At 39.9% G+C, this 23,129-nt stretch overlaps 2 protein-coding genes across 4 annotated transcripts in view; both read left to right on the top strand.

Annotated features, from left to right (window-relative positions):
- Positions 1-5,847, top strand: part of LOC117389286 (transmembrane protein 50B) — a 48,239-nt gene extending 42,392 nt beyond the window's left edge. For 2 of the 3 annotated variants that reach the window (XM_055230752.1, XM_055230751.1), the window contains one exon: positions 2,590-5,841. In XM_055230752.1, the coding sequence (XP_055086727.1) occupies positions 2,590-2,635 (46 nt within the window). In that variant the 3' untranslated portion in view covers positions 2,636-5,841. Of the gene's footprint in view, positions 1-2,589 lie in introns of all 3 variants that reach the window. The other variant, XM_033986937.2, reaches the window with a different exon arrangement.
- A 5,845-nt stretch (positions 5,848-11,692) lies between these two features.
- ube2g2 (ubiquitin-conjugating enzyme E2G 2 (UBC7 homolog, yeast)) lies at positions 11,693-21,283 on the top strand. The gene is made up of 6 exons (XM_033986855.2): positions 11,693-11,855; positions 13,862-13,897; positions 13,988-14,033; positions 18,890-19,008; positions 20,187-20,327; positions 20,447-21,283. Exons 1-6 carry the CDS (start codon positions 11,813-11,815, stop codon positions 20,557-20,559), a joined length of 498 nt encoding a protein of 165 aa, XP_033842746.1. The 5' UTR covers positions 11,693-11,812; the 3' UTR covers positions 20,560-21,283.
- The last annotated feature ends 1,846 nt before the right edge of the window (positions 21,284-23,129 follow it).

Here is a 23,129-nt window from a genome sequence, read left to right as displayed (position 1 = left end):
GGTACCATCATTTTTGAGGCTGTTTCATGAGTTTATTTTTTTTTTAAGTAATTCTCTTGAAGCATGGTTGAAAAGCAATGTCTGACTTTCATTGGTTAAATTTCATAGAATTTTTCTTTATTATTACTTTTGTCAGATTCAAGTTATTTCTGTGACCACTGTGAATTTTTCTTTCATTAACCGACGTGTATCAACAATTTTGTCCATGTCTGTTTCTGTTTCTACTGTCTGCCATGAAATCAGACTATACTTTTTCTGTTTTAGATCAACTAGGATTACCAAAATAATGTCTATTTGCTATATGCCAGAATAATACGATTTTGTTTTCATTACTTTCTACATAGATTTCATTATAGCAAACGACGAAGTAAAATCTGTCAACTGGACAAATCATTGTAGGAGTAAAGACGTTTCGCTGCTCATCCAAGTTCTTCAGGTCTGTGACGGTGGTAGGCCTGTAGTTCTTGAGAAGATGTCTGTGTAGACCTTCAGTCATCCAGGTCTGATCCATAGCAATTCTGGAACTGAAGAAGCGGCTTAGATGAGCAGCAAAACGTCTTCACTCTTCACTCAACGATTTGTCCAGTTGACAGATTTAACTTTGTCGTTTGCTATGGATCAGGACGACTGAGGGTCTACACAGACATAGATTCCATTAGTATTTGTTACCAATGCCTTTTACACTCTATGTTGAGTCAAATGTTTTGAATATCCTTCTACAAGTTTCTCACAATTCCTGACAGAACTGGTGTAACTGACCCAAGTTTGTGGGCCGCCTTGCTTGTGATCAGGACTTTATCATGACTACTCCAAAACATTAACTGTTATCCTTAAGCCACTTTGTAACCAGTTTGGCAGTATGTTTCAGGGCATTGTCCATTCAGAAGACCCATTTGCACCCAAGCTTTAAATTCCTGGCTGATATTTTTAGATGTTGCTTCAGTATTTCCACATAATGTTCTTTCCTCATGATGTCATCTATTTTGTGAAGTGCACCAGTCCCTCCTGCAGCAAAACAACCCCCCGACATGATGCATCTGACTTAGAAAAAAGTGATGAAAGATTGTATTAAAAATTCTTCTCCCATTATTCTGGCATTATAAAATGGAAATAATTTTGGTCCTCCTATTTGACCTAAAACAGGAAAAGTTTAGTCTGATTTCACATCAGACATTCAGAAAAAAAAGTGCATGTGTCTTTTTATATAGTGTATGTAAATTTCTGGTTTCAACTGTGTAAAAGTCAACAACTCTACCAAATATTTTTTTTGCGCCTGACATTTAAAACAAGACCATGTCAACAGTAGAAAACCAGTTAAACAACAGGGGCACTACAGATTTATCACTTATACAGACTGTGGATCAGACAGAGTTGAACTGAAGTCCATTCTGAGTCAGTGTTGAGATTAATTGTTGCAGAGATGAAGTGTTTTCTCTTTATCTCACCCTACCATTAGCTAACACACTCAAGCAGCAACAACAGAAAAACTACTTTCACTTTCCATTTTCCCGTATAAAGCTAATTTGATCTAAAAAAGACAATAAAAACAAATCAAGACATGTCACTTACGTTGCCCATAGTTCTGACAGTCAGTTCCACTTAATCAGAATGCTAAAATGCTGTGAAGTTATGTCCATAACTTATATACAGGTGACACTGCACATAAAATATGAAAGAGAAAATATTCTAAAAAATAGAACAATCTAATTTTAAAAGGTTTGCAGTGGTCCAAAGTTATTCCTTACTTTCCTTATGCATTCTGAGCATCCTAATTATTCACCATGATGGGTTTATAAGCAATTTTCACAACTCTCAGATGAGAATATGTTTTTAAATTTTTTTTTTTATCTTGGTAAAGCTAACACCTAGCATGCCAACAGTCCACTTCCTGATTATGAGACAATAAAACACTTTTTGATTAGATGCAGACTGTACACATTGGACTTATTTTCATCTCAAAAGCTGCTTATACAATGTATCTATACTGTGAACAAGCAGCACAGGCAGTCTCCAGGATCTTTTCCACACTTACTTTATCAGATTGTATGAAGTGGATTTTGGTCAAATACAGAGAAAATGTGCTTTTCTTGATGCATGTTGACAACTAGATACTTCTCCTGCTCTTGCTTAAAAATATCGACTAGTGTTGTTGCGATATTAAATTTTAAAGTCTATTTTGATACTGAGGAATAGACTCAATACTGATTCTGATTCTCTTTCTTTAGACAATGAATGAGGTTTTCAACATTAAATTGTTGTACCTTCTTTTATATTACCCCATCGTAGTACCTTTTCTATTACTATGTAACCTTATATCTGTATAATCACTCAGTTGTCACAGTTGGTTCTAAAGCGGTCCAGCAGGGTCTGATACTTGTTCTGATACAGCTCAAGATTATTCTAAAGCTATTCAGGAAAGGTTCATTTCTGTCCTGTGAATGTGACTTTTTTTGTATCGATACCTGCTCAAATGATTATCTAGTGTCTATACTTGTTTAAGTATTGATTAGTATTTGATTTTACAAACTTGGAAACCTTACTGTGAACTGAATGAGCTTCACCTGTCGTGTCTCTCACCTGTCTCTGCAGTACCCTGATCTACAAGTTCGGCCGCACAGAGGATCTCTGGGGATGAGCTGCAGACTCCTTTCTCTTTTAAGCATGTTTTATATTTGTTATTTAAGTCTGTGAAAACGTGGCATTGTGTGGGCACTCACATTTAAAGATGGCAATACTTCTTACACACTATTTTGTACGTTACTGCAAAATAGCTGCATATATTGGTTGCAGTCATTTGATTTTAAAACTGAAGTGGGGGGCAGCGCAAAATTGTATGGTATAATTTAATTTTTTAATTGAAAAAATACTGATTTTGCCCTGATTTTTATAGTTCATATCTCTGTAATTACTTGAACTAAGGCCAGATTATATCTTTACCAAATCAGTGAAATGTGGTGATATTATTCACTTATGCAGGCTTGACAATAAACATGGTGAATTAATGTCATATCAAAAATGATTAGGCCTAACTGGAATCTTGTCCTCCATTTAAAATAGTAAAATCTAGATTTAAAATTGTGAAGTCTGGATGGAGAAACAGCAGGTACACAACTGTTAAAGCTCCATCTGCCCTTTTGAAGCACATCCTCATGCAGAAGCAAGCTCACAACATTAGCTGGAGATAACACTGGACTGTATATAGCCCCCATGTCCTGATTGTGTATTCTTTGTGGTCTCGTTTAAAGGGCCTATATTACGCAAATTTGATATCTATGTTATAATGCTGTGTCCTCATCAGAAACATACCTGGAGTTGTGTTTTGTTTCATTCAAACATGTTTAACACACAAAGCCTGTATATTAAGGTTGTATTTCTTCTCTTAGATTATAAACCAGTGGTTCTTAACCTGGGTTCGATCGAACCCTAGGGGTTCGGTGAAGTTCAAGACACACACCCGACTATGATTCGCGGACTGCGAGTGTCTCCAGACGCTGGCCATGTCCCAATTCAACAAATGCACCCTTTGATGTGCCTATTGAAGTACCCGCCCAACTTAAATGAGCCGTTCGAATGGCATAAAAATGAAGAAAAGGAACAGCCTTTGCTGTGAAAATGACAGGAGAGTGGCACTTGCCAAGGTGAAGTCATGCATTTCTGAACTGGTCTCTCAAAGGCAACAGCAGAAGTCACACTGATTTGCAGTAAATATTCATTATTATTCTAGCCTGATGGAAATTAGGTGATGGGTGTGTGTTAAAATGTTAAAAATAATTAAAAAAAATAGCATAAATATAAGTTAATTATTGGAATACATAAGGTTAAAAATTAAAATAATTTCAGTGTGGTAGTATTAAAAAAGGTCATGTCTTTGTAAAAAGGTATGTATGTAATTTGTTGTGAGTTCATGCATTGTATTGGTTTTATTCTTTGAACACAGTGATGTTAATGCACGATTCATTTTGTGCACCAGTAAAACATACATATGTCTTGAATTTGAAAAAAATTATATTTTATTTTTCAATACAGAAGGGTTCGGTGAATATGTCTATGAAACTGGTGGGGTTCAGCACCTCCAACAAGGTTAAGAACCACTGTTATAAACACTTTGTTACACCTTGTGATGTAATACAGGAAGTGCTCCACTATGTTTTTAAACTCCATACAACTTCACATTTAAGCAATTTGCAACACTATATAGTGTGGAAAGTTTTGTGTAATATAGGACCTTTAAACTGTGTTGAAACTTTGAAAATAAGCTGTTATTTGTAGAATCTGTGAAAATTTTGTAAATAATTGAGTGGCACCTTAATGTTGTCAGCAGCCAAAAGGGAATGATGCATTTGTTCAAAAGAGGAACTAAAGACTAAATCCACTTTTTTCACCACTAAACCGTGTATATGGTGTTGTAACAGTATTATCTATTGTTCCTTGTCATTTTTGGCAACTTTTGACAAACTAGGGCAATTTGCAGCTTTCTGGTCAAAAAAGCTTAAATCTTAGTTTGTTCTGTCTTCAGTGGCCACTCCAATTTCAAGCACTGCATAACATCACACAAGAGTGCCCTGAATACAGCTAGGTGTTTCTGATTACACCTGGCTGCAGGAGTGGATTATGAAATGTGGATATTTGTTAGACACTGTTCCTCATATGTCCAGACCATAGATTGTGTCTATATAAATGAATATAGCTAACCTGCTAGCCTCCCCATTCCAAATACAAAGTGAGAAAGGGCGCACCATCAGTTCCGACTCATCTACTAAAAAAACGTCGCCCCTCTCTGTAACAGCTTCTCTCAGGCTCGTCATTTTAACCCAGTCTACATGATCCTGAGTTTTTTTTTATTTATTTTGCAATATGAACATTAATAACAGACCAATCTTTCACAGAGGCCACTCGCACTAGCATTAGCAAAACAGTGGTGCTGGCAGAAATAGGGTTACCTTCCACAGTCTTATTCCCGATTGGTTCTTTGGTTGCTATGGTACTCACTGTCAGAATTCCAAATATGGAATTTGGCTCCAAATTTGGCTCCAATACTATAACTGCTAGTCTCAATGAGCTTTATTTGGATGGAGCCAAACGCCATGGATGACGTCACAGTCAGTCCACTTCTTTACACAGCCTGTAGTCCAGACCCCGCTCCTCTTCCCCCTCACTCTAACCATTAGTTCTCCAGGTATTACCCAGTTTAACAGCTCTATTTGAAATGTGGTTGTGGGCAGAGTTTAAGTCTAGTTCCACTTGAAGTTTACACTGTTTTGTCATTTGTAAACATTGATGCACACTTAACTGCTGTTTAAAATGAAAATGTCATAGACCTCTTTCAGTCCATATTTTTAACATCAAAGAGCTTCGGTTGGACACACTGTAGCATGTGGATCTTTGGGTAGGCCTGTCACGATAATTAGTATTGTAGTATTGTTCAGTATAGGAAACCTGGAATAATGTATTTTTGGGGTCAATATTTATTGTGTGTACTCTCTTTATTTTTTTTACTAGAAAATGGTTACTTTTTGGCTACATAATAATATTTATGCTGAATTAATAACTTTATTGCAGCCCATGATTTTTTAACAATATTGTATATTTGGAATATTTTTGTTTATTATGTCAGTGGTATAAAGTAGTTTCAGTATTATTGTTTATCATCTATATTTACTTCAGCAAGATATTGAACTTCAAATGTTTTGATCGTGACAGGTCTATCTTTGGGTGTACTTTTTCTATTCTGAGAATGTGTAAATAGTGTACCATGAGTGTGGTTTGTAGTGTTTTGAATGCGGCAGCACGCAGTGTTAAACGGGTGAGCACTTTTACACATGATCGAACAGTAAAACATATTTGAAAATGAATATTGTTCTTATTTCTTGTTTCTTTGGACTTGATGAAGGCATTGACTTAAACTAATATCTCCACCAATAGTCTGATGGTTTAGGCTTAACAACTTACACTGAGTATGTTTTTATAGATAATATTTACCAACCAACCATTTTTACATTATTTAACAACATTTTTGATGAGCCAGCGAGGGGAATAAACTAAAGGAATTCGACCGAACGCTGTCGGAGCAATCAACAACAAATTAATGAACTATAAGCATGGATATTTGCTTTAGAATCTGAAAAAGGACTTCACTGGACACTGCCTGTGACTTCCAGTGATAAGCAGCCCACAGTTACTTTCAGAGAAGAAGGTGAAAAAATGGCTACTTTCAACAACAACAACAACAACAAACTTTATTTATAAAGCGCTTTTCATACAAGAAAAATGTAACATAAAGTGCTTTACAGTGCATTAAAATCAGTCCCACCCACCAAACCCACCCAACCACCCCACAGCCAAACAACCCAACCCCAACACATCAATAAACACAACCAGTCACACACTCCCACCCCCCACCCCAACACATGTTAAAATACCTTTGGTTTCATTAAAATATGTTTAAGTGCCATAGGCTGGATAAAGATGAACCAAATGAGAGAGCGCCACCAGAGGAACCATCTGCACCAGGAGCAGGGTCACCCGCAGCCATAGGACACCAGCCCAGGGCCCAGAGAAGAGATGAGGGCCCACGAGCCAGGGCCCAGGAGCCACAGCCAACCACAGCTCCTGGTGCAGAGGGCTCCTCAGAGGAAACACTGGCAAATCTAAAATGATTAAAAATAATAAAATAAGTCAAAGCTAAACAAGTAAATAAAACATAAGTAAAACATGGATATCAACATAAACACACTAGCCAGCCTAAATAAGCCTAAATAAATAGAGAAGTAAACTAAAGTGATAAATACTAGTCAAAAGCTATGCTAAAAAGATGGGTCTTGAGCCTGCTTTTAAAAACCTGAATGTTCTCTGCAGCCCTGAGGTCCTCCGGCAGGCTGTTCCATAGACGGGGGCCATAAAACTGGAAAGAGGCCTCTCCATGAGTGTGTCCTGACTTTGGGGATAACTAGGAGCCTGCTGCCGGAGGAGCGCAGGGGCCGCGAGGGTTCATACGATAAAAGCAGTTCTGTAAGATAAGAAGGCCCAAGACCATTAAGACATTTAAAAACCAGTAAAAGAACTTTAAAATCGATCCTGAAACACACAGGGAGCCAATGCAGGGATTCTAAAACCGGTGTAATGTGGTCCCGCCCCCTGGTCTTGGTCAGGACACGTGGTGCTGAATTTTGCAATAATTGTAATAAATATTTTTCATCCGGGACTACGGATGAAAAATAGCCCTCAGGCTACTTCTGGCATATTTACATGCAAATGTTTATTAATGTGCATTGTCCCTGAAATAAATAAATAAAAAACCTGAAATAGCCTTTTTGGGAAGACCAGAGAGCAGGGCATTACAGTAGTCTATATGACTGGTGATAAAAGCATGCATCAGCGTCTCTGTGTTGGCCCGAGAGAGAATGGGACGGACTCTGACTATGTTTTTCAAATGGTAAAAAACAATTTTTGTGACGTTTTTAATGTGTGGAATAAAAGTCAGCTCAGAGTCAAAAATAACGCCCAGGTTTCTTACTTATGATGATGGATTAAAAGACTGTGACTGTAATTTGGGTAAAAGTTTCTCTCTCTGGGCCTCAGGACCGATGATTAAAACCTCAGTTTTGTCCTGGTTAAGCTGGAGGACGTTTTCTGCCATCCAGGATGTGATGTCTAAAATGCAGTTAAAAAGAGCATCCATTGGGCTGGTGTCATCAGGAGACATGGAGTTGTAAAGCTGTGTATCATCTGCATAGCTGTGGAAGCTGATTCCATGTCTCCTGATGACATCACCAAGAGGGAGCATGTACAGGTTAAAAAGTATAGGACCTAAAATGGAACCCTGGGGCATACCACATGTGATTTTATGAACCTGAGAGGAGCAGGTGTCTAAACTTACCTTAAATGTTCTGTCTGTGAGGTAGGAAGTAAACCATTTGTGTACAGTACCAGAGAGGCCGACCAGGTGTTTGAGTCTGTTTAAAAGAATAGTGTGGTCTACTGTATCAAAGGCAGCGCTTAGATCCAGTAGAACCAACACTGTCGCCTGTTTAGAATCATAATTTAGTCTAAAAGGCTGTCAAGGCTGTCTCTGTACTGTGGTTTACTCTAAAACCAGACTGACATTCTTCAAGAATGTTCTGTGTGTTTAAAAAATAATTAAGCTGGGTAAAAACAATTTTTTCTAAAATTTTGCTTAAAAATGGTAAGTTAGACACTGGTCTGTAATTGTTAAAATCATTAAAATCTAAATTGCTCTTCTTCAGCAGGGGCCTCACCACTGCAGCTTTAAAAGCAGTGGGAAAGACCCCTGTCTGAAGAGAGTAGTTCATCATGTTTAAAAGCTCGTCTCTAAAAGATTCATATAATGACTTGAAAAACCGTGTTGGAATGGGGTCAAAAAGACATGTGGTGAGTCTCACTGAGGAGAAAACTTCATCAAGCCTCTCAGCATTAACCAGGACAAAACTGTCCAGTGTTTCCTCTGGTAAAGACAAACAATCAGATGTGTTAAAAACAGTGGTTTGGTTAGATAAAATGTCACAACTGATTTTGTTTATCTTTCCCATGAAGTGGTCTGCAAACTGCTCACAAAGGGGTCAGTGGGAGGAAGTTTGGAATTGTTGAAATTAGTGTTAGTAAGATGGTCGATAGTGGAGAAAAGAATTTTGGGGTTGTTTTTATTGTTTGTGATTAGTTTGGAGAAATATGAGTTTCTATTGTTTCTGATGGCGTTATTATATGTTTTTAGATGTTGGTTATACATTTGAAAGTTAATTGTGATTTTGTTTTTCCTCCATTTTCTTTCTGCCCTTCTGCAATTTCGTTTGAGTTGTTTTATTGATTCATTTTTCCATGGTGCCACAGGTTTGGAGGGGGCCCCTAATTTAAGAGGAGCAACTGTGTCAAAAGTGGATTGAAGTTTGCTGTCAAAATCATCAACAATAAAATCACAGGAGGCAGGTAAAACAATTGGAGGAGTGTTCTCTAAAATTTGAATAAAATTTGCAGCCACTTCAGGGGTAAGATGACGTTTCCTCACAGTTCTCACAGAGGTCTCCCGCTGAATAAAACCAGTGATATTAAAAAACACACAGAAATTATCTGACACAGCCAGGTCAACAACAGAGGACACACTCACAGGCAGGCCATGAGTGATGACCAAGTCCAGAGTGTGTCCTCTGTTGTGAGTTGGCTGTGTCACATGCTGGGTAAAATCCATGTAATTAAGAACATTTAAAAATTCCCTTGCAACAGGGTCTAAAATATCTACATGTAAATTAAAATCACCAGTTAAAATAATCATATTGTAAGAATTATGTAGAATTGATAAGAATTCTGAAAATTCATTGATAAAAATACTGCACTTTTTTGGTGGTCTGTAAATTGTTACTGCTAATATTTGTGGGTTATTAAAAACAACTGCGTGGCATTCGAAACTTGTAAAATGATTAAATAAAATAGGTTTGGTGGCCAGAGCACTTGAACATATAGATATACCCCTAATTGAAAAAGCATAGTTAAAATCAGAGGGGGAGGCCTCATTGAGAACAACCGGTCCATCTCCACCCAACCAAGTTTCCGTTAAAAAGAGACAGTCAAGTTTGTGGTCTAAAATTAAGTCATTGACAATAAAAGCTTTGTTCAGCAGAGAGCGGACGTTTAAAAGTGCCATGTTTATTGTTGAAGGAGGATGAGTAGGAGGAATCTTTGATAAATTAATTTTGGTGAGCTGTGATAAATTATTGATGTTAACTGTACGATTGTAAGAGTTTTTGTGAATAGGCCGCTCTCTGCTGAAAATTACTGGGATATGATGTGATGATTCTATTGATGGCGTGGACGATGGTGATGGGGTTTCTGGAGAAAACCGTCATGTAGATTCTATTGTGATCTGTATGTTCTGGGAAAAAAGAAATGAACCATGGAGATTTGGATGAAGAAGGTCCTTTTTGAACAGTCCGGGTCGCTTGAAGGACAGAAGGTAATTGTCTATGTAGGGGATATGGTTGGTGGTGCAGAAGGATTTGAGCCAGATGTGAAGTTGTCTTAAGCGGCTGAATTTGATGTCTCCAAAGCGAGGTGGGGTGAGTGGGCCGGAGATTATGCATTTTTTATTTAGACTATGGATGGTGGAGATGAGAGTTAAGAAGTGGTCCTTAAGTGTTTCTGACTGCTGCAAACGGAGATCATTAGTTCCAACATGAATCACAACTGTGTTAACTGTGGGATGCTGACGTAGGATGTTGGGGGCGGAGTTTGTGATGTCCTGGGCGAAGGCACCTGGGTGACAAGACGTGTAGCCATTTTTCACCCTCACATGTCTGACCAAGGAGGAGCCCAGTATCAGAACGGAGGGACCTGATGCGCTGAGGCTGGAGCCGCTGGTGAAGCCTGTGCTGGGTCTCTCTGTGGCGCCGTGGAAACACCCGCCGGAGCAGAGCTTTCACCTGGGTCACACCCACTGGAAGCGGCCGGGCCCTGACTCACGGCGGGCAGTCTGGCCCGACGTGCGTGGGGACGCAGCCGCGGAGCCTCCGCTTGGGGCTGCTGGAGCGGCAGGTGGAGATGAGGGGCGCATCAGGGGAAAGTCAGTCAGAGAGCCCAGGAAAGGTGGTGATGAGCCCGTGCGCCACGCTCCAGGAGGTTTAGGAACCGGGGTGAAGTGGATGCTAACAGGACGTGTCCGACAGCGGGCTGGAGGCTGCCGCTGGGGCTGTCCTGCTGTCAGCGGAGGAAACTCTTCCAAGGCCAGGACTGAGAATTTGTGAGTCTTCCCCAGGATTACATCCATATCGCGCTCCTTTTGGATTTTAAACAAGGTGGTTACTTGTTGTTCCAGCTCGGCAACTTTTTGACTCAAGGTACGTTCACACCGGTGCGTCAGGTGCGTCGCGTTCACATGTAAAGTCGATGGTGGACACGGGTCTCGACCACGCTGCGTTTAACACGCGCGTCCACCATTGGCTTTACATGTGAACGCGACGCACCTGACGCACCGGTGTGAACGTACCATCACAGTTGGATGTGGAGGTAAGAGAACGCATTGTAGCACCTGTAGCCTAGCCTTAGCTAGCTGCAATGTCTTTGGTTGATAAAAATATTAAGATCCAAGCATCCACTGGTAAAACGATAAAATCCAGTAAAAGGCCGATTAAAAGCAATAAAAACAAACTCCGGGATGTACTGGTTATAAATTACAAAGATTTACATTATTTACAACCGCGGTCCTTCGGCTGCATGTACACCAAGAGGATCAACTTCAATCTGAGTGACTCTGTCTTTTCTAAAACTTTGTAAAGACAAGAATGCCAAGCTAATGCAACAAGTGATTAATAAAGGCAATACTAATATACTTACATCACCCAAAATACAGCTTACAAACAGACTTTTTCCTTTGTCACAGGCTGATGTTAACATACAAAAGAAGAGCAATGATGTTGGCAAAAAAGCGCAGGCAGACAGGTGATCTCTGTCAAACGTCAAGGTCAGAGATACACTGGTGTTAGGAGACACCATAATAATAATAATAATAATAATAATTCTTCGTCATCATCGTCATCATCGTCATCATCGTCATGGCTTTTTTCGGTCGGTTAGGTTTATTCCAACACTTTTTAGCGTTGGGTTGCTGCAAGCTGCCGGGAGCCTCGTAACAGACAGAGGGCGCTCACGCTCTAACTCTGGGGGCATGCCGGAAACTCCCAGTACGCATGTGCGGTGAGAGTGTGTACACTGTCAGGTGTGCGGAGTTTGTGTGGGGTTTTGCGTGTTTTTTCTCCTGTTTTCCGTACACTAATCTTCCCCCGTCTGAACCTGCCGTGGAGGAGCAGCCATGGCCGGGACCGCGCTCAAGAGGCTCATGGCGGAATACAAGCGTGAGTTTGCAGGCTCCGAGGCTGCCGTACCGCCGCTAAACCAGAGTCTGTCGATGGAGCTGGGCTAACAGGCTAATTCTGCATCATACACAGAGATGATTTGATACATCACATGCTTTAATTTCAGTTATTCAAAGGTTACAAACGACTGACAGTTCCTGTTCTCTAGGAAAGTGGGTTGCATTCACGTGATGTCATGATTTATATTTTCATAGTTGTCAGGGGGATAGAATTTTACATGCTTGGGCGAACACCTCAAATAGTAGAACGTAGTAGGACACGGAGGAGCTGTACGTAGCCTGGTCTCTTACTGATTAAAAATATTATTAACACATCTGAACCTGGGCTGCCAGTGCCTTAACCTGCAAATAGAGGACAAGCTTTTCTCTCTTTCTCTATATGGACAGGACATGACTCATGTGAAAGCTCAAGAACCTTCAGAATTTACTCAATGAGCTGCAGATCCTGCACCAGCACTGATTAATGATTGGCAGGGGTTTAAGTTGTGATGATACAGAGACCGGCATTTTAGGTTTAAACCAGCTAGATTTCAGCAGTGAAGCTCATTTTAGGACCATTTGGTTTTCTTATTGGATAATCATGTTGATAACCAAATTATAACACAAACAACTCGTCCACCATGTACACACAGTCCCTTTTAAGCTCATAGATAAAAACTGCAAAAACCATAGGATTTTTTTTCTTTTTGTCAGTCATTACAGAAAGATTGAAATAGCAATAGGTGGATCCAAAAGGTCATGATTGTTTACTTTTTTTTTATTCATGTGGCATCAATAAAATGTTACAATTATTGTGAGAAGAAACATCACAAGTGAAATCTTTAATTTTCTTTAATTCTAATATATTACTACTCGCCTACTATTTGGCCAGTATTATGAAATCAAACTTTATTAATGCAAAAGTAAAGTTATTGTGATATAAATATCCAGATAAAAAGCACTATACATTTAGGTTTATGTTCTTGGAGTAAAGATTGAACCAAAATTGACTTAATTTAGCTTAAAAAATATCAGGATTCTAACATTTTAGGTCATACGATCATATTGTGACCTGAATAATCATGATTATAGATTAAAGGAATAATCTTGACATCTCTACCAAAAATCTTAAATATAATGAGTTGTGTTTTAGTAAAATGAATAGTTCGGCCTGTCATAGACATGTGAAGGAAAATGACATGTGTACCTATAAATAACATACACTGTCAGCAGATATCAACTTGGTGAATTGATATATTTATTTTTTCTATTATAGCCTTAAACATTGATAAAAACACAGTACTGTCTTAATAGTTGACAGGGTGACAGCATCACTACAAGTTTGTGGGTTCAATCCTTGACACTGTGTGGATCAACTGAAAATGATGAATATGAAAAAGTTGTGTGTGTTCTGATATTCCCAAGCCCTATGTTGTAGCACTTAAAGGGATCCATATTACGTCATTTTCTGATCTATGTTATAATGTTGTTCCCGCATCAAAAACATACCTAAAGTTGTGTCTTGCTTCATTCACACATGTGTAACACACAAACCCTTATATTTAGGCTGAGTTCTGGAAAACACTCTGTTCCACTTTGTGATGTCATGTGATAATACTGTGTTTTTAAACTCGGTACACCTTCACTACAAGTTTCTAATTTCTACTAAATAAAAGGTAGCTGCTAACTTGAAAACTACCACTACAGAACATCACAAAGTGGAACAGAGCATTTTGCGCTTTGGAGAAGTAGATGGATTAATGAAACAGGATTACTTAAACATGTGTAAATGAAACAGAACACAACTCTGCGTATTTTACTCCAGTTTTTACTATCAGAAAAAACAGAATGAGTGTCCAAATATTTGCAGAAAGCACATATTTTAGGCTTTATATGAATCATATGATATATATAATATATCGTACATCTCTTCTCAGTATCCACTCTGAGTTTCCACTGAAGCCTGTTGCTATTGTGCTGACTGTGTTGTGTTATGTTGTGTTCCAGAGCTGACGCTGAACCCTCCGGAGGGCATAGTGGCAGGTCAGACTCCCTCCTCTGTCCGCTTCCATAGCCCCAATGGTACACATGTTTTATCACAGTGCTCTGACATCCTCTATCCTCTGTCCTCAGGTCCAGCCAATGAGGAGAACTTCTTTGAGTGGGAGGCCCTCATCATGTGAGTGCACTGTAGGGCTTAAGTTCAAACTTATTTTCTTCAGTGTTTTCTCAGGGTAGCTACAGACAAAACTGAACTTTCCACCTTTGCTTCTGACATATCATGCAGCCGTTGTAGGGCGGTGTCCATTACATTGATCGCGATCTCAGAGGCAGTGGGGCTAAAGTCTGTTTGCTTATATGAAGCAGTGCAAGTACGCTTGGTTTTTTGCCATTTCCCTTTGAGTTTTAATGCAGCAGCCGTTGGATCACAGGAGCAGTGCAAGTTGCGCTGGGAGGAGGGAGAAGAGAGAGTTGTGCTGAGGAGCAGGGAGGAGGAGACCGATAGTGCTATAGCACATTTCTAGCTGTTCATGCTATTTATAATGTTACAAAGAGCTAATTGTTAGTGGCTGAGATGCTGATGAGCACATTTCTCATTTTATTGTGGACGTATAATAAAATGTTCGACAATTAATTCAATTCAATTTATTTTTGTAAAGCCCAAAATTAATTTAACCAAAAGAAAGTTTGAATATCAACAATGAAACAGACAAGCAAATTAATCAACAGAAAACCGCAATTAGATAGAATATCCTTCTCGGCAAGAAAAAACTATAAATAGTGGAGAATAAGAGGAACTTCGAAGAGAACCACAGTGAAGGAGAGATCCACTCCCATGGACGAGCACGCTGCAGATGTGTCCAGGATTAATGCACATCCATTTGCAGAGTTCTGGTCTATAGGGCCAGAGCCCACTCAACTAAGGAACAGATGGGTAGGCAGGTATGGGAAGGGAGGATCCAGGTCCACGGAATCAGGGCACAGAAGGGCATCTAGGGTCCAGCCATCACTGGGCGGTCAGCGGTCAGGCATCTGAAATGGAGTGGGACAGGGAACAACATGTAAATAGCAATGAACTAACTCTTGGTGAACTGAATAGTGAATGCTGTTGACAGGGAAAGTAGGAGGAAACAGGAGATAGTGCTCAGGTAACCATACTTCCTCCAGCATAGCTGCTCCTAACTAAAACTGCAGGTTTTATTTCTGCTGCTAACTGGCTTGGTCATTAGCTAATTCAAAGAGGAACGTTTTAAGCCTGGTCTTAAATGTAGAGACTGTGGGAGGGCATCTTTAACATAGGCAGGGAGCTGATTCCATAACACAGGATCTTGTGGTAAGTGAAAGCTCTCCCTCCTACTGTGTTTTTAGACACTCTAGGAACCACCAGTAGTCCAGCACACTATTAAAGCAGACCTATTATGCAAAATTGACTGTTTAGAGCTTTTAACCATGTTATAGTTATTTCCCCTCAGTATGTACTTACTCGAAGTTGTATTTGGGGTGGTTCATGCATGTGCATCTTATTTTATTTCAAGACAACATATTACTGATCAATCCCTATTTTCACCTCCACCGGCATACACCCACTGCTCTCCAATTTTATTTTCTACATTGGTCAATTTGTTACAAATTTTTAAAAATCAGCTGCTTGCTAGCATGATGTGTAGCTATCCATCAGAGTTGCCGACTCTTTTTTTTTTTTTTTTTTTTTTTTTTAATTAAGTCGTTTAGATCAGTGGTCCCCAACCTTTTTATCACCACGGACCGGCCAATGCTTGAAAATTTTACCGTGGACCAGGGTTGGTTTTTTTTTTTACTCATTTTGCTAATTTGTAACCCCTTAGCATTCTGGGTCATTTTGGTGAAATTGCCTTTGTTCTGACCTCTCCAAATTAAAATAATCACCACTATTGAACTCTCAGTAGTAACTGCACTAGTTTGGGGTCTTTGTAAAGGTAACACCCTATAGTTTTACCCACAGGTGTCAGAATCATTGTAAGTTTGTCTGCTGAGCAATTTATACACTTGGGAACACACATAAAAACGCAAAACTGCTGCGTAAAATTACGCAATACGCGCGCGTAATTTTACGCGTGGATCTTTATATCCAGTCTCGTCTTTTTACGCGCGCAGCAAACTCCGTCTGTTTACAGTAAACCACTGCATGTCACACATCAGTGTGTTCCGCAGTTCATGGGCTTTAAGAGGAAAACATCACTAAACATGTGTAATGTAACAGCTTGATTCTACAAGGGGGAGAGTGGGGCGTACTCTTTCAGTCATCTGTAGCTCTCATTCACTGTCCGCGGTTGTCAGCGCTCATGCGACAGAAATGTAACCGAGAGAATCCGGTCATTTTTCAAAATAAACAATTGTTCAGACTCAGATAATAAATACAACAGAAAGAATTAATTATTTCTTGGACGGCCGGTGGCCCGGTACCAATTAATCCCCGGACCGGTACCGGTCCACGGCCCGGTGGTTGGGGACCACTGGTTTAGATGAATAGTTTTAAATAGTGATTTAAAATGTGCAAATTATAACACAATGATCCATGGGTGTCATAGATTATTGCTACTGTATTTTCCAGACTACACGTCACTCTGGAGTATAAATCGCAACATATGCCAGCGAGAGTTCTTTTCACTGATGTTTACTGTGGTCTTACTTCTTCATCACAGTTCACACCGTAGAACTAGCAAACAGATAAAATATAACATAGCATTAAAAACAGGAAGTCGTTTTTGTGACCTCCAACTAGACATATGATAAACATTCATAATATTGTTACAAAAGAAAAGGTTTTATAAATAAAGGGGGAATAAATAAGGGGAAATTAAATATGAAATGTATAAAACAAAACGAGTCAAGTAATCTCGTTTCGTAGTCAAGTTTTTTTTTACAGGTATTACAAACACATCAGCTCCATCTGTTGGTCAGACAAGTGAACTGTAACATGTATAATCAACCGTTACATAACACATTTATTCAACTACATGAAGCATAGACGGTGAACTGGGTGTCTGGTATGTTAATGTAAGATATTAACAGTTAATCAGATAACTAAAGCATAAAAAACAAGCTAACAAGTTTACTCTCAATCTCACTCCAAATCGCTAAATCTGTTGTTCTTCATCCTTGGTGTCGCTTCTGAACAACTCCGCCTGATCTGGAAATGGATGAAGCACCGCTTCTGCATGGCGGTCATACTGGTACACAAGCCTAGAGTGCCCTCGCTCAGTTCTCAGTGTAACAATAACAAAGATGTGAAATTATATATTTTAATAATTTCACATATAAGTCGCATCTGAGTATATGTCGCACCCCCAGCCAAACTGAAAAAAGAGCAACTTATTGTCTGGAAAATATGGACTATATAGCAGACACGACACAAGCACAATGGGTCTTCTTCAAAGTAGACCTACACTATGTTTCTATAGTTTAGTTCTATATTAACTTTCTCCAACTGAACAACTCCTTTGTTTTCTGGTCAGGTTTTAGATCCACAGCACTGAGACTGCTATTATCAAGGTGACAAATGACATCCGCCTGAACACTGATGCAGGTGAAGTGTCAGTCTTGATCCTGTTAGATCTGAGTGCTGCCTTTGACACTGTGGATCATGGGATTCTCTTACAGAGACTAGGGGACTGGGTGGGCATCTCTGGTACGGCACTAAACTGGTTCAAGCCCTATCTAGAAAACAGGGAGTACTTTGTTGAAATTGGAAAATGTGTCTCAGATAAAATGTCCCAGACCTGTGGGGTGCCCCAGGGGTCAGTCCTGGGACCCCTGTTGTTCAATCTCTACCTGCTGCCGTTAAGCCAGTTAATACGTGGCAATAATGTGTCCTACCACAACTATGCAGATGACTCTCAAATCTATGTCTCACTGGCAGCAGATGAATATGGACCAGTGGATTCACTCTGCCACTGCATCCAACAGATCAATGTGTGGATGCAAAACAACTTTCTCCAGCTAAACTCAGATAAGACTGTAGTCATCGTCTTTGGCCCACAGAAACAACACAAAGTGTCAGCAGTCACGTCTAGTCTCGCTCTCTAAAACCTTCATATCAGGCTAGAAATCTAGGGGTAATAATGGACTCAGACTTGAACTTTAACAGCCACATCGAATCAGTAACATCTGCAGCTTTTTACCACCAAAAAAACATTGCAAAAATCAAAGGTAAACTGTCAATGCCAGACTTGCATTTGTCTCCAGTAGGTTAGACTACTGTAAGGGCCTGCTCACTGGCCTCTACAGATGTGCATTAAAACGGCTGCAGTACATTCAGAACGCTGCTCGGGTCCTGACTAGAACCAGGAAGTACGAGCACATAAGTCCTGTGCTCAGGTCTCTGCACTGGCTTCCTGTAGCTCAAAGAATAGACTTTAAAGCAGCTCTGCTTGTGAACAAGTCTCTCCATGGCCTAGGTCCAAAGTATATCTCTGACATGTTAGTGCCATATGAACCATCTTGCACTCTGAGGACTTCAGGGTCAGGCCTCCTGTTGGTGCCCACTGCCCAGAGTGAGGACTAAGCATGTGGAATCAGCGTTTCAGTTTTACAGTCTTCCTGAAGTTGTGAGACAGGCCTCTACTTTGATAATGTTTAAATCCAAGTTCAAAACAGTTCCGTTTAACTGTGCATACGACTAAAAGGTTTTTATTCTGGACTCTTTTGTTTTAATATTAATTTTATGGTGGTTATATGTGATTATTTATGTTTTGATTTGTGTGATTTTAATGTCCTCTTATTCCTAATGTCCTGTCTTATTCTGTAAAGCACTTTGAATTACTTTGTGTATGAATTGTGCTATACAAAGAAACCTGCCTTGCCTTGTCTAGGTGGAGTTGGACAAAAACAATACTGTTGTTTCTCCTTGATATATCATGGAATATTATATATGGAGTATATTGATTAGCACACGCATCATGTATTGTGGTGATGTATTGTGAGTCAGGTATTGTATTGAAGTGTGAGAGACCCTGTGATTCCCAGCCCTAACATTTCTCGCCGTGTGCCCTGCAGGGGGCCCCAGGATACATGTTTTGAAGGGGGCGTGTTCCCGGCAGTGCTCAGCTTCCCTTCAGACTACCCTCTGAGCCCCCCCAAGATGAGGTTCACCTGTGAAATGTTCCACCCCAACAGTGAGTATACAAGTGTGAGGGCTGCTGCTGTATGTAGGGGTTAGCACAGGTCCTTAGAGTTCTTGAGTCTCTTAGGATTGTAAACCCTTAGTCGCCTAATGGATTAATGGGTTGATGGCTTCTTAGTCGACCAAAATTTGGATTAGTGGATTAGTTATTTTACTGGGATTAAAAAATGGATATGGACCAAAGCAGAAAGGAGAATATATGAATGAATTAGCCAAAGATTTGATAATGAAATGTGCATTTATTCTGGCTTTTTACAAACAAATATAGAATTTACTAATGTCATGTATAGTTCAGTCAACTACAGACTACCTGGAGGTCTCAAGTCCTTGCATAACTTGGAACATGAGTTGGCTAAGTGCTGTTGAACGTCTTATTGACCCACAGAGCAGTGGGGCTTTCCTGTGCTTCGGCCTCTGCCCCTGCACATTACAGCCTCTATAATGTGGCCCAGGCCTCTGTTCTAGCACACACTGTATGGTTAGCGTGTGGCTACTGTGTGATTAGCACAATGCTGTCAGGGTGATGTCATCTGAGACAGTCTGAGCACGCTCAGCTGATTACAGAAGCAGCCTCTCATTATGTGTGAGGAACACAGGGGGACATGTGGAGGAGGGTCAGAGCCACTGTCTGTGTCTGCTGTATATGTCCTGTCCAGAGTGTGTCCTTCTGAAACCTCAGCAGTGCCACTAGTAGGGTTGTCAAAAGTATCAAAAATCAGATACTAATTGATATTAAAACTAGTATTGAAACTAGATACTCATTTGAGCGAGTATTGGTACTAAAAAAAAGTCACATTCATAGGACAGAAATAAACCGTTCTTGAATAGCTTTAGAATGATCTTGAGCTTTATCAGAACAAGTACAAGACCACATAGACTGGTATACATCCATGGACCGCTATGAAACCTACTGGATGACTGAGGGATTACACAGATATAAAGCCACATGGTTAAATAAAGGTTTAATGTTGAAAATGATTCTGTTGTCTAAAGAGAGACAATAGAATGCCATTATCATCGTGGAATTGGTATCGAGTCCATTCCTTAGTATCAAAATCGAGTTTGAAAGTTTTAAACTAGCCTCTAGCTAGTTCTCCATGTCATGTTAGCAGGTCACAGTAACACGGAGCACACTAAACAGTTGTCTGACCTTTGACCTCTGTGTGTCAGTTTATCCTGATGGCCGTGTGTGCATCTCCATCCTCCATGCTCCTGGAGATGACCCCATGGGATACGAGAGCAGTGCAGAGCGCTGGAGCCCTGTGCAGAGCGTGGAGAAGATCCTGCTGTCTGTAGTCAGCATGTTAGCAGGTACCTCACATACATAGTACTCAGCATGTTAACAGGCACCTCACACACTCACCATGTTAGCAGGTACCTCATATTGTTCTACAGTTATATAATGACTTTGTGAATGTATTTTTTGCCAGAACCCAACGATGAGAGCGGGGCCAACGTGGACGCGTCTAAGATGTGGCGCGAGGACCGGGAACAGTTCTACAGACTGGCTCAGACCATCGTGCGCAAGTCCCTGGGGTTTTAACACTGGATTAGATCGGACTGGACTGGCACCACACTCGGCCCCACTGTGAACCACCTCTATACACACACCCTCAAACCCAACGCCTCTGCTGGGCTATTCCAGTAATATCTAAATCTCATAAAGTGTATATGCCCATGGACCATTATGGAACTTACCTGGATGAGATTACACAAATATAAGGCCACATGGTAGAAGAAGATACTAAGGTTTAATGTTGAAAATCACACACTAGTGCCTAAATAAAGTGTATTTTTTATTATCACGGTATCAGAATTGGAAATAGAGTTTAAAACTTTAATATCCTGGCAACACTTTCTCCTAGATCTCAACAGAAGTGTCTCATGTTTATCAGAGGAGCCTATCCCCACTGTTCTGAAAGCCAGCAGCCCACTAAATGAATCAAAACTATGTACTGAAGACTATTTGAAAACCCAGTGCGTAATGTACCAGTGGTCCGTCCTTGTGTCTGAAAGCTGTGATTCTCCTCCTTTCACCGCTTGGTCAGAAGAGAGTGCTGTTGGAGTAGATGATTGTATCAGAATGGAAAGACTAAATAAATATAAGAGGATTTGAAGAGGTGTGGTGTGGGGAGGGGTTGGGGCTGGCCAGGCACTCTGCAGGTTTAACCGCACCTTCCATTGCACTTTACATCTCTGACGTGTTTAAGGCTGTGACCCAATGCTTTGATTTAAGGTTTAAATAAAGTTCCTATTTATCAATACAAGTTTGTCTTTAGCTCCCTTTTTCATTGTAGAGATGCTCAAATGCCCTCTTAACATCTGATAACACACCTGTTTTTTATTGTAAGCTGAGGTGGGTAGTGTTCAGTTACATTTACTTGAGTAACTTTTAAAAGAAATGGTACTTTTCAGAGTACTTTTCTACCAGCATGCTTTTACTCCTACTTAAGTAATAATTTTATGGCAGTAACGGTACTCTCTAGAGTAAAAGTTGTGTGGGGGAGTGTAGTGTGCTGACATCAGCAAAGGTTTCAGCAACATACTTATGAAAATAAACACACTTTTGTAAGCTTTTTAAAATGTTCAATGTCAACATTTAAAACAATACGAAACATTTAAAAAGATGAAATTTTAGGGGAAGCTTAGCTTCTCTTGTAGTTAATGAGAAATTGCCACTGGTAATGTGTGTGCATAGGGATGTCTAACAGGCTTTTGTCCTCAAGTGGCCTTCTCATGTTTGCTTTTCACTCTTTGCTCACTTTTCTATTGACTTGAGCAACACTTCAATGCCAAAAAAGACACGCTTTGTCTATCTCTCCCTGTTCGGTACAGTGAGTAGACTCCAGGTGAAGCAGGGAGTGTTTTGTGAATGAGAGGTCATACATCAAGTTTATTAGAACAGCTTGTGGTGCATGACCTCAGAAGAACACGAAAGTGGGTCTTATACATACTGTCATTGTGTTTTTAGGCAAGACATTTCAACCACTCACCCACCTGGCCTAGTATAAAGTATGTAGTGAGTGGTTAGAAAGCCTGATGCTGCATATTGGCAGCCTCTCTACAGCGAGTTAAACTTAAAGAGTGGGTATTACACTTATACAGGGTATTAATAATTGTATATATTTAGATTACCATGTTACTTTTTATTGTTTTGAAAATTCTGTATTCACCAAAGCCAACATAACTTGTTTTATAAGTTTCATTTTTGTTTTTAGCACTCTTAATCCCAGCTCCCTTTGCTCCCCACGTTAAGTCACTCCCCCTTCAGATCCTGCTCTTATATGTTAATGGTTTATTTATGGGAGCTTGGGTGTCGTAGGCTTGTGGGCAAAGCTGTGTACAGACTCATACTGCTAACCGTAAGGAGGGTTCAATTACGGCCAGGGAGAGATTGCTAGATTACGCAAACATGGATGACTTCTAAAACCTCTTCAATCATGTTTTTTTAGGAACAAATTTATAACATCATAAAGAACATTTTGCATAATACACTTTTTTTATGAAAATAGATAAAAAAAAATACAATAAGAAAAGTTCATGACATCATGTCCATTTATTTATTTATTATTATTTTTTTTTTATTTATTTGTCTTGGGCAAATGGACATCTTTTCTCTTGCATAGCCTAGGCAGCCACAATCGATATCAATCAACACATGATACAAGAGACAAGGAAAAATAAACAAAAACAGACAAGCAAAACACACACAAAAAAAGAGTACCTCCGATTGCCCAAAAAGGATTTAATCCTACATCAAGTCTAAATATTCATAATTTTTGGTCTATTAAAGTTTGTTTTTATTGAATGACACGTGGGAGTTAGTGGTACTTGAACTGTGTGGTTTAGGGGCTGGGCTTAGAACAGGCCACACCACCTCCCTCCTCTCCCACAGTTCACTGCAGTCAGGTCAGGAGTATACCTGAATGCACACACAGGGACAGAGATAGAAGAGACAAGGCTGAGAGGACAGCACACGCAGGAGACAAAGACAAAGTCTGAGGAGCAGAGGGACGAGATGGCAAAGGGGACAATGTAGAGGACAGAACACAAAGGAGACCAGACTGCAAGGATAGCAAAGACAGGAGACGAGAGAACAGAGGAGACAAGGCT

Source organism: Periophthalmus magnuspinnatus, chromosome 21, assembly GCF_009829125.3.
Source record: "Periophthalmus magnuspinnatus isolate fPerMag1 chromosome 21, fPerMag1.2.pri, whole genome shotgun sequence".
Classification (NCBI taxonomy): Eukaryota; Metazoa; Chordata; class Actinopteri; order Gobiiformes; family Gobiidae; genus Periophthalmus; species Periophthalmus magnuspinnatus.
Note: the sequence above shows the minus strand (reverse complement) of the source record. Positions and strands in the feature narration are given on the sequence as shown.

Coding starts and splice junctions, on each gene's coding strand:
- ube2g2 (XM_033986855.2), top strand. CDS start 11,813: ATGGCCGGGACCGCGCTCAAGAGGCTCATGGCGGAATACAAGC. Junction 13,898..13,987: donor TCCGGAGGGCATAGTGGCAG/GTCAGACTCCCT, acceptor CTCTGTCCTCAG/GTCCAGCCAATGAGGAGAAC. Junction 20,328..20,446: donor TGTAGTCAGCATGTTAGCAG/GTACCTCACATA, acceptor ATTTTTTGCCAG/AACCCAACGATGAGAGCGGG.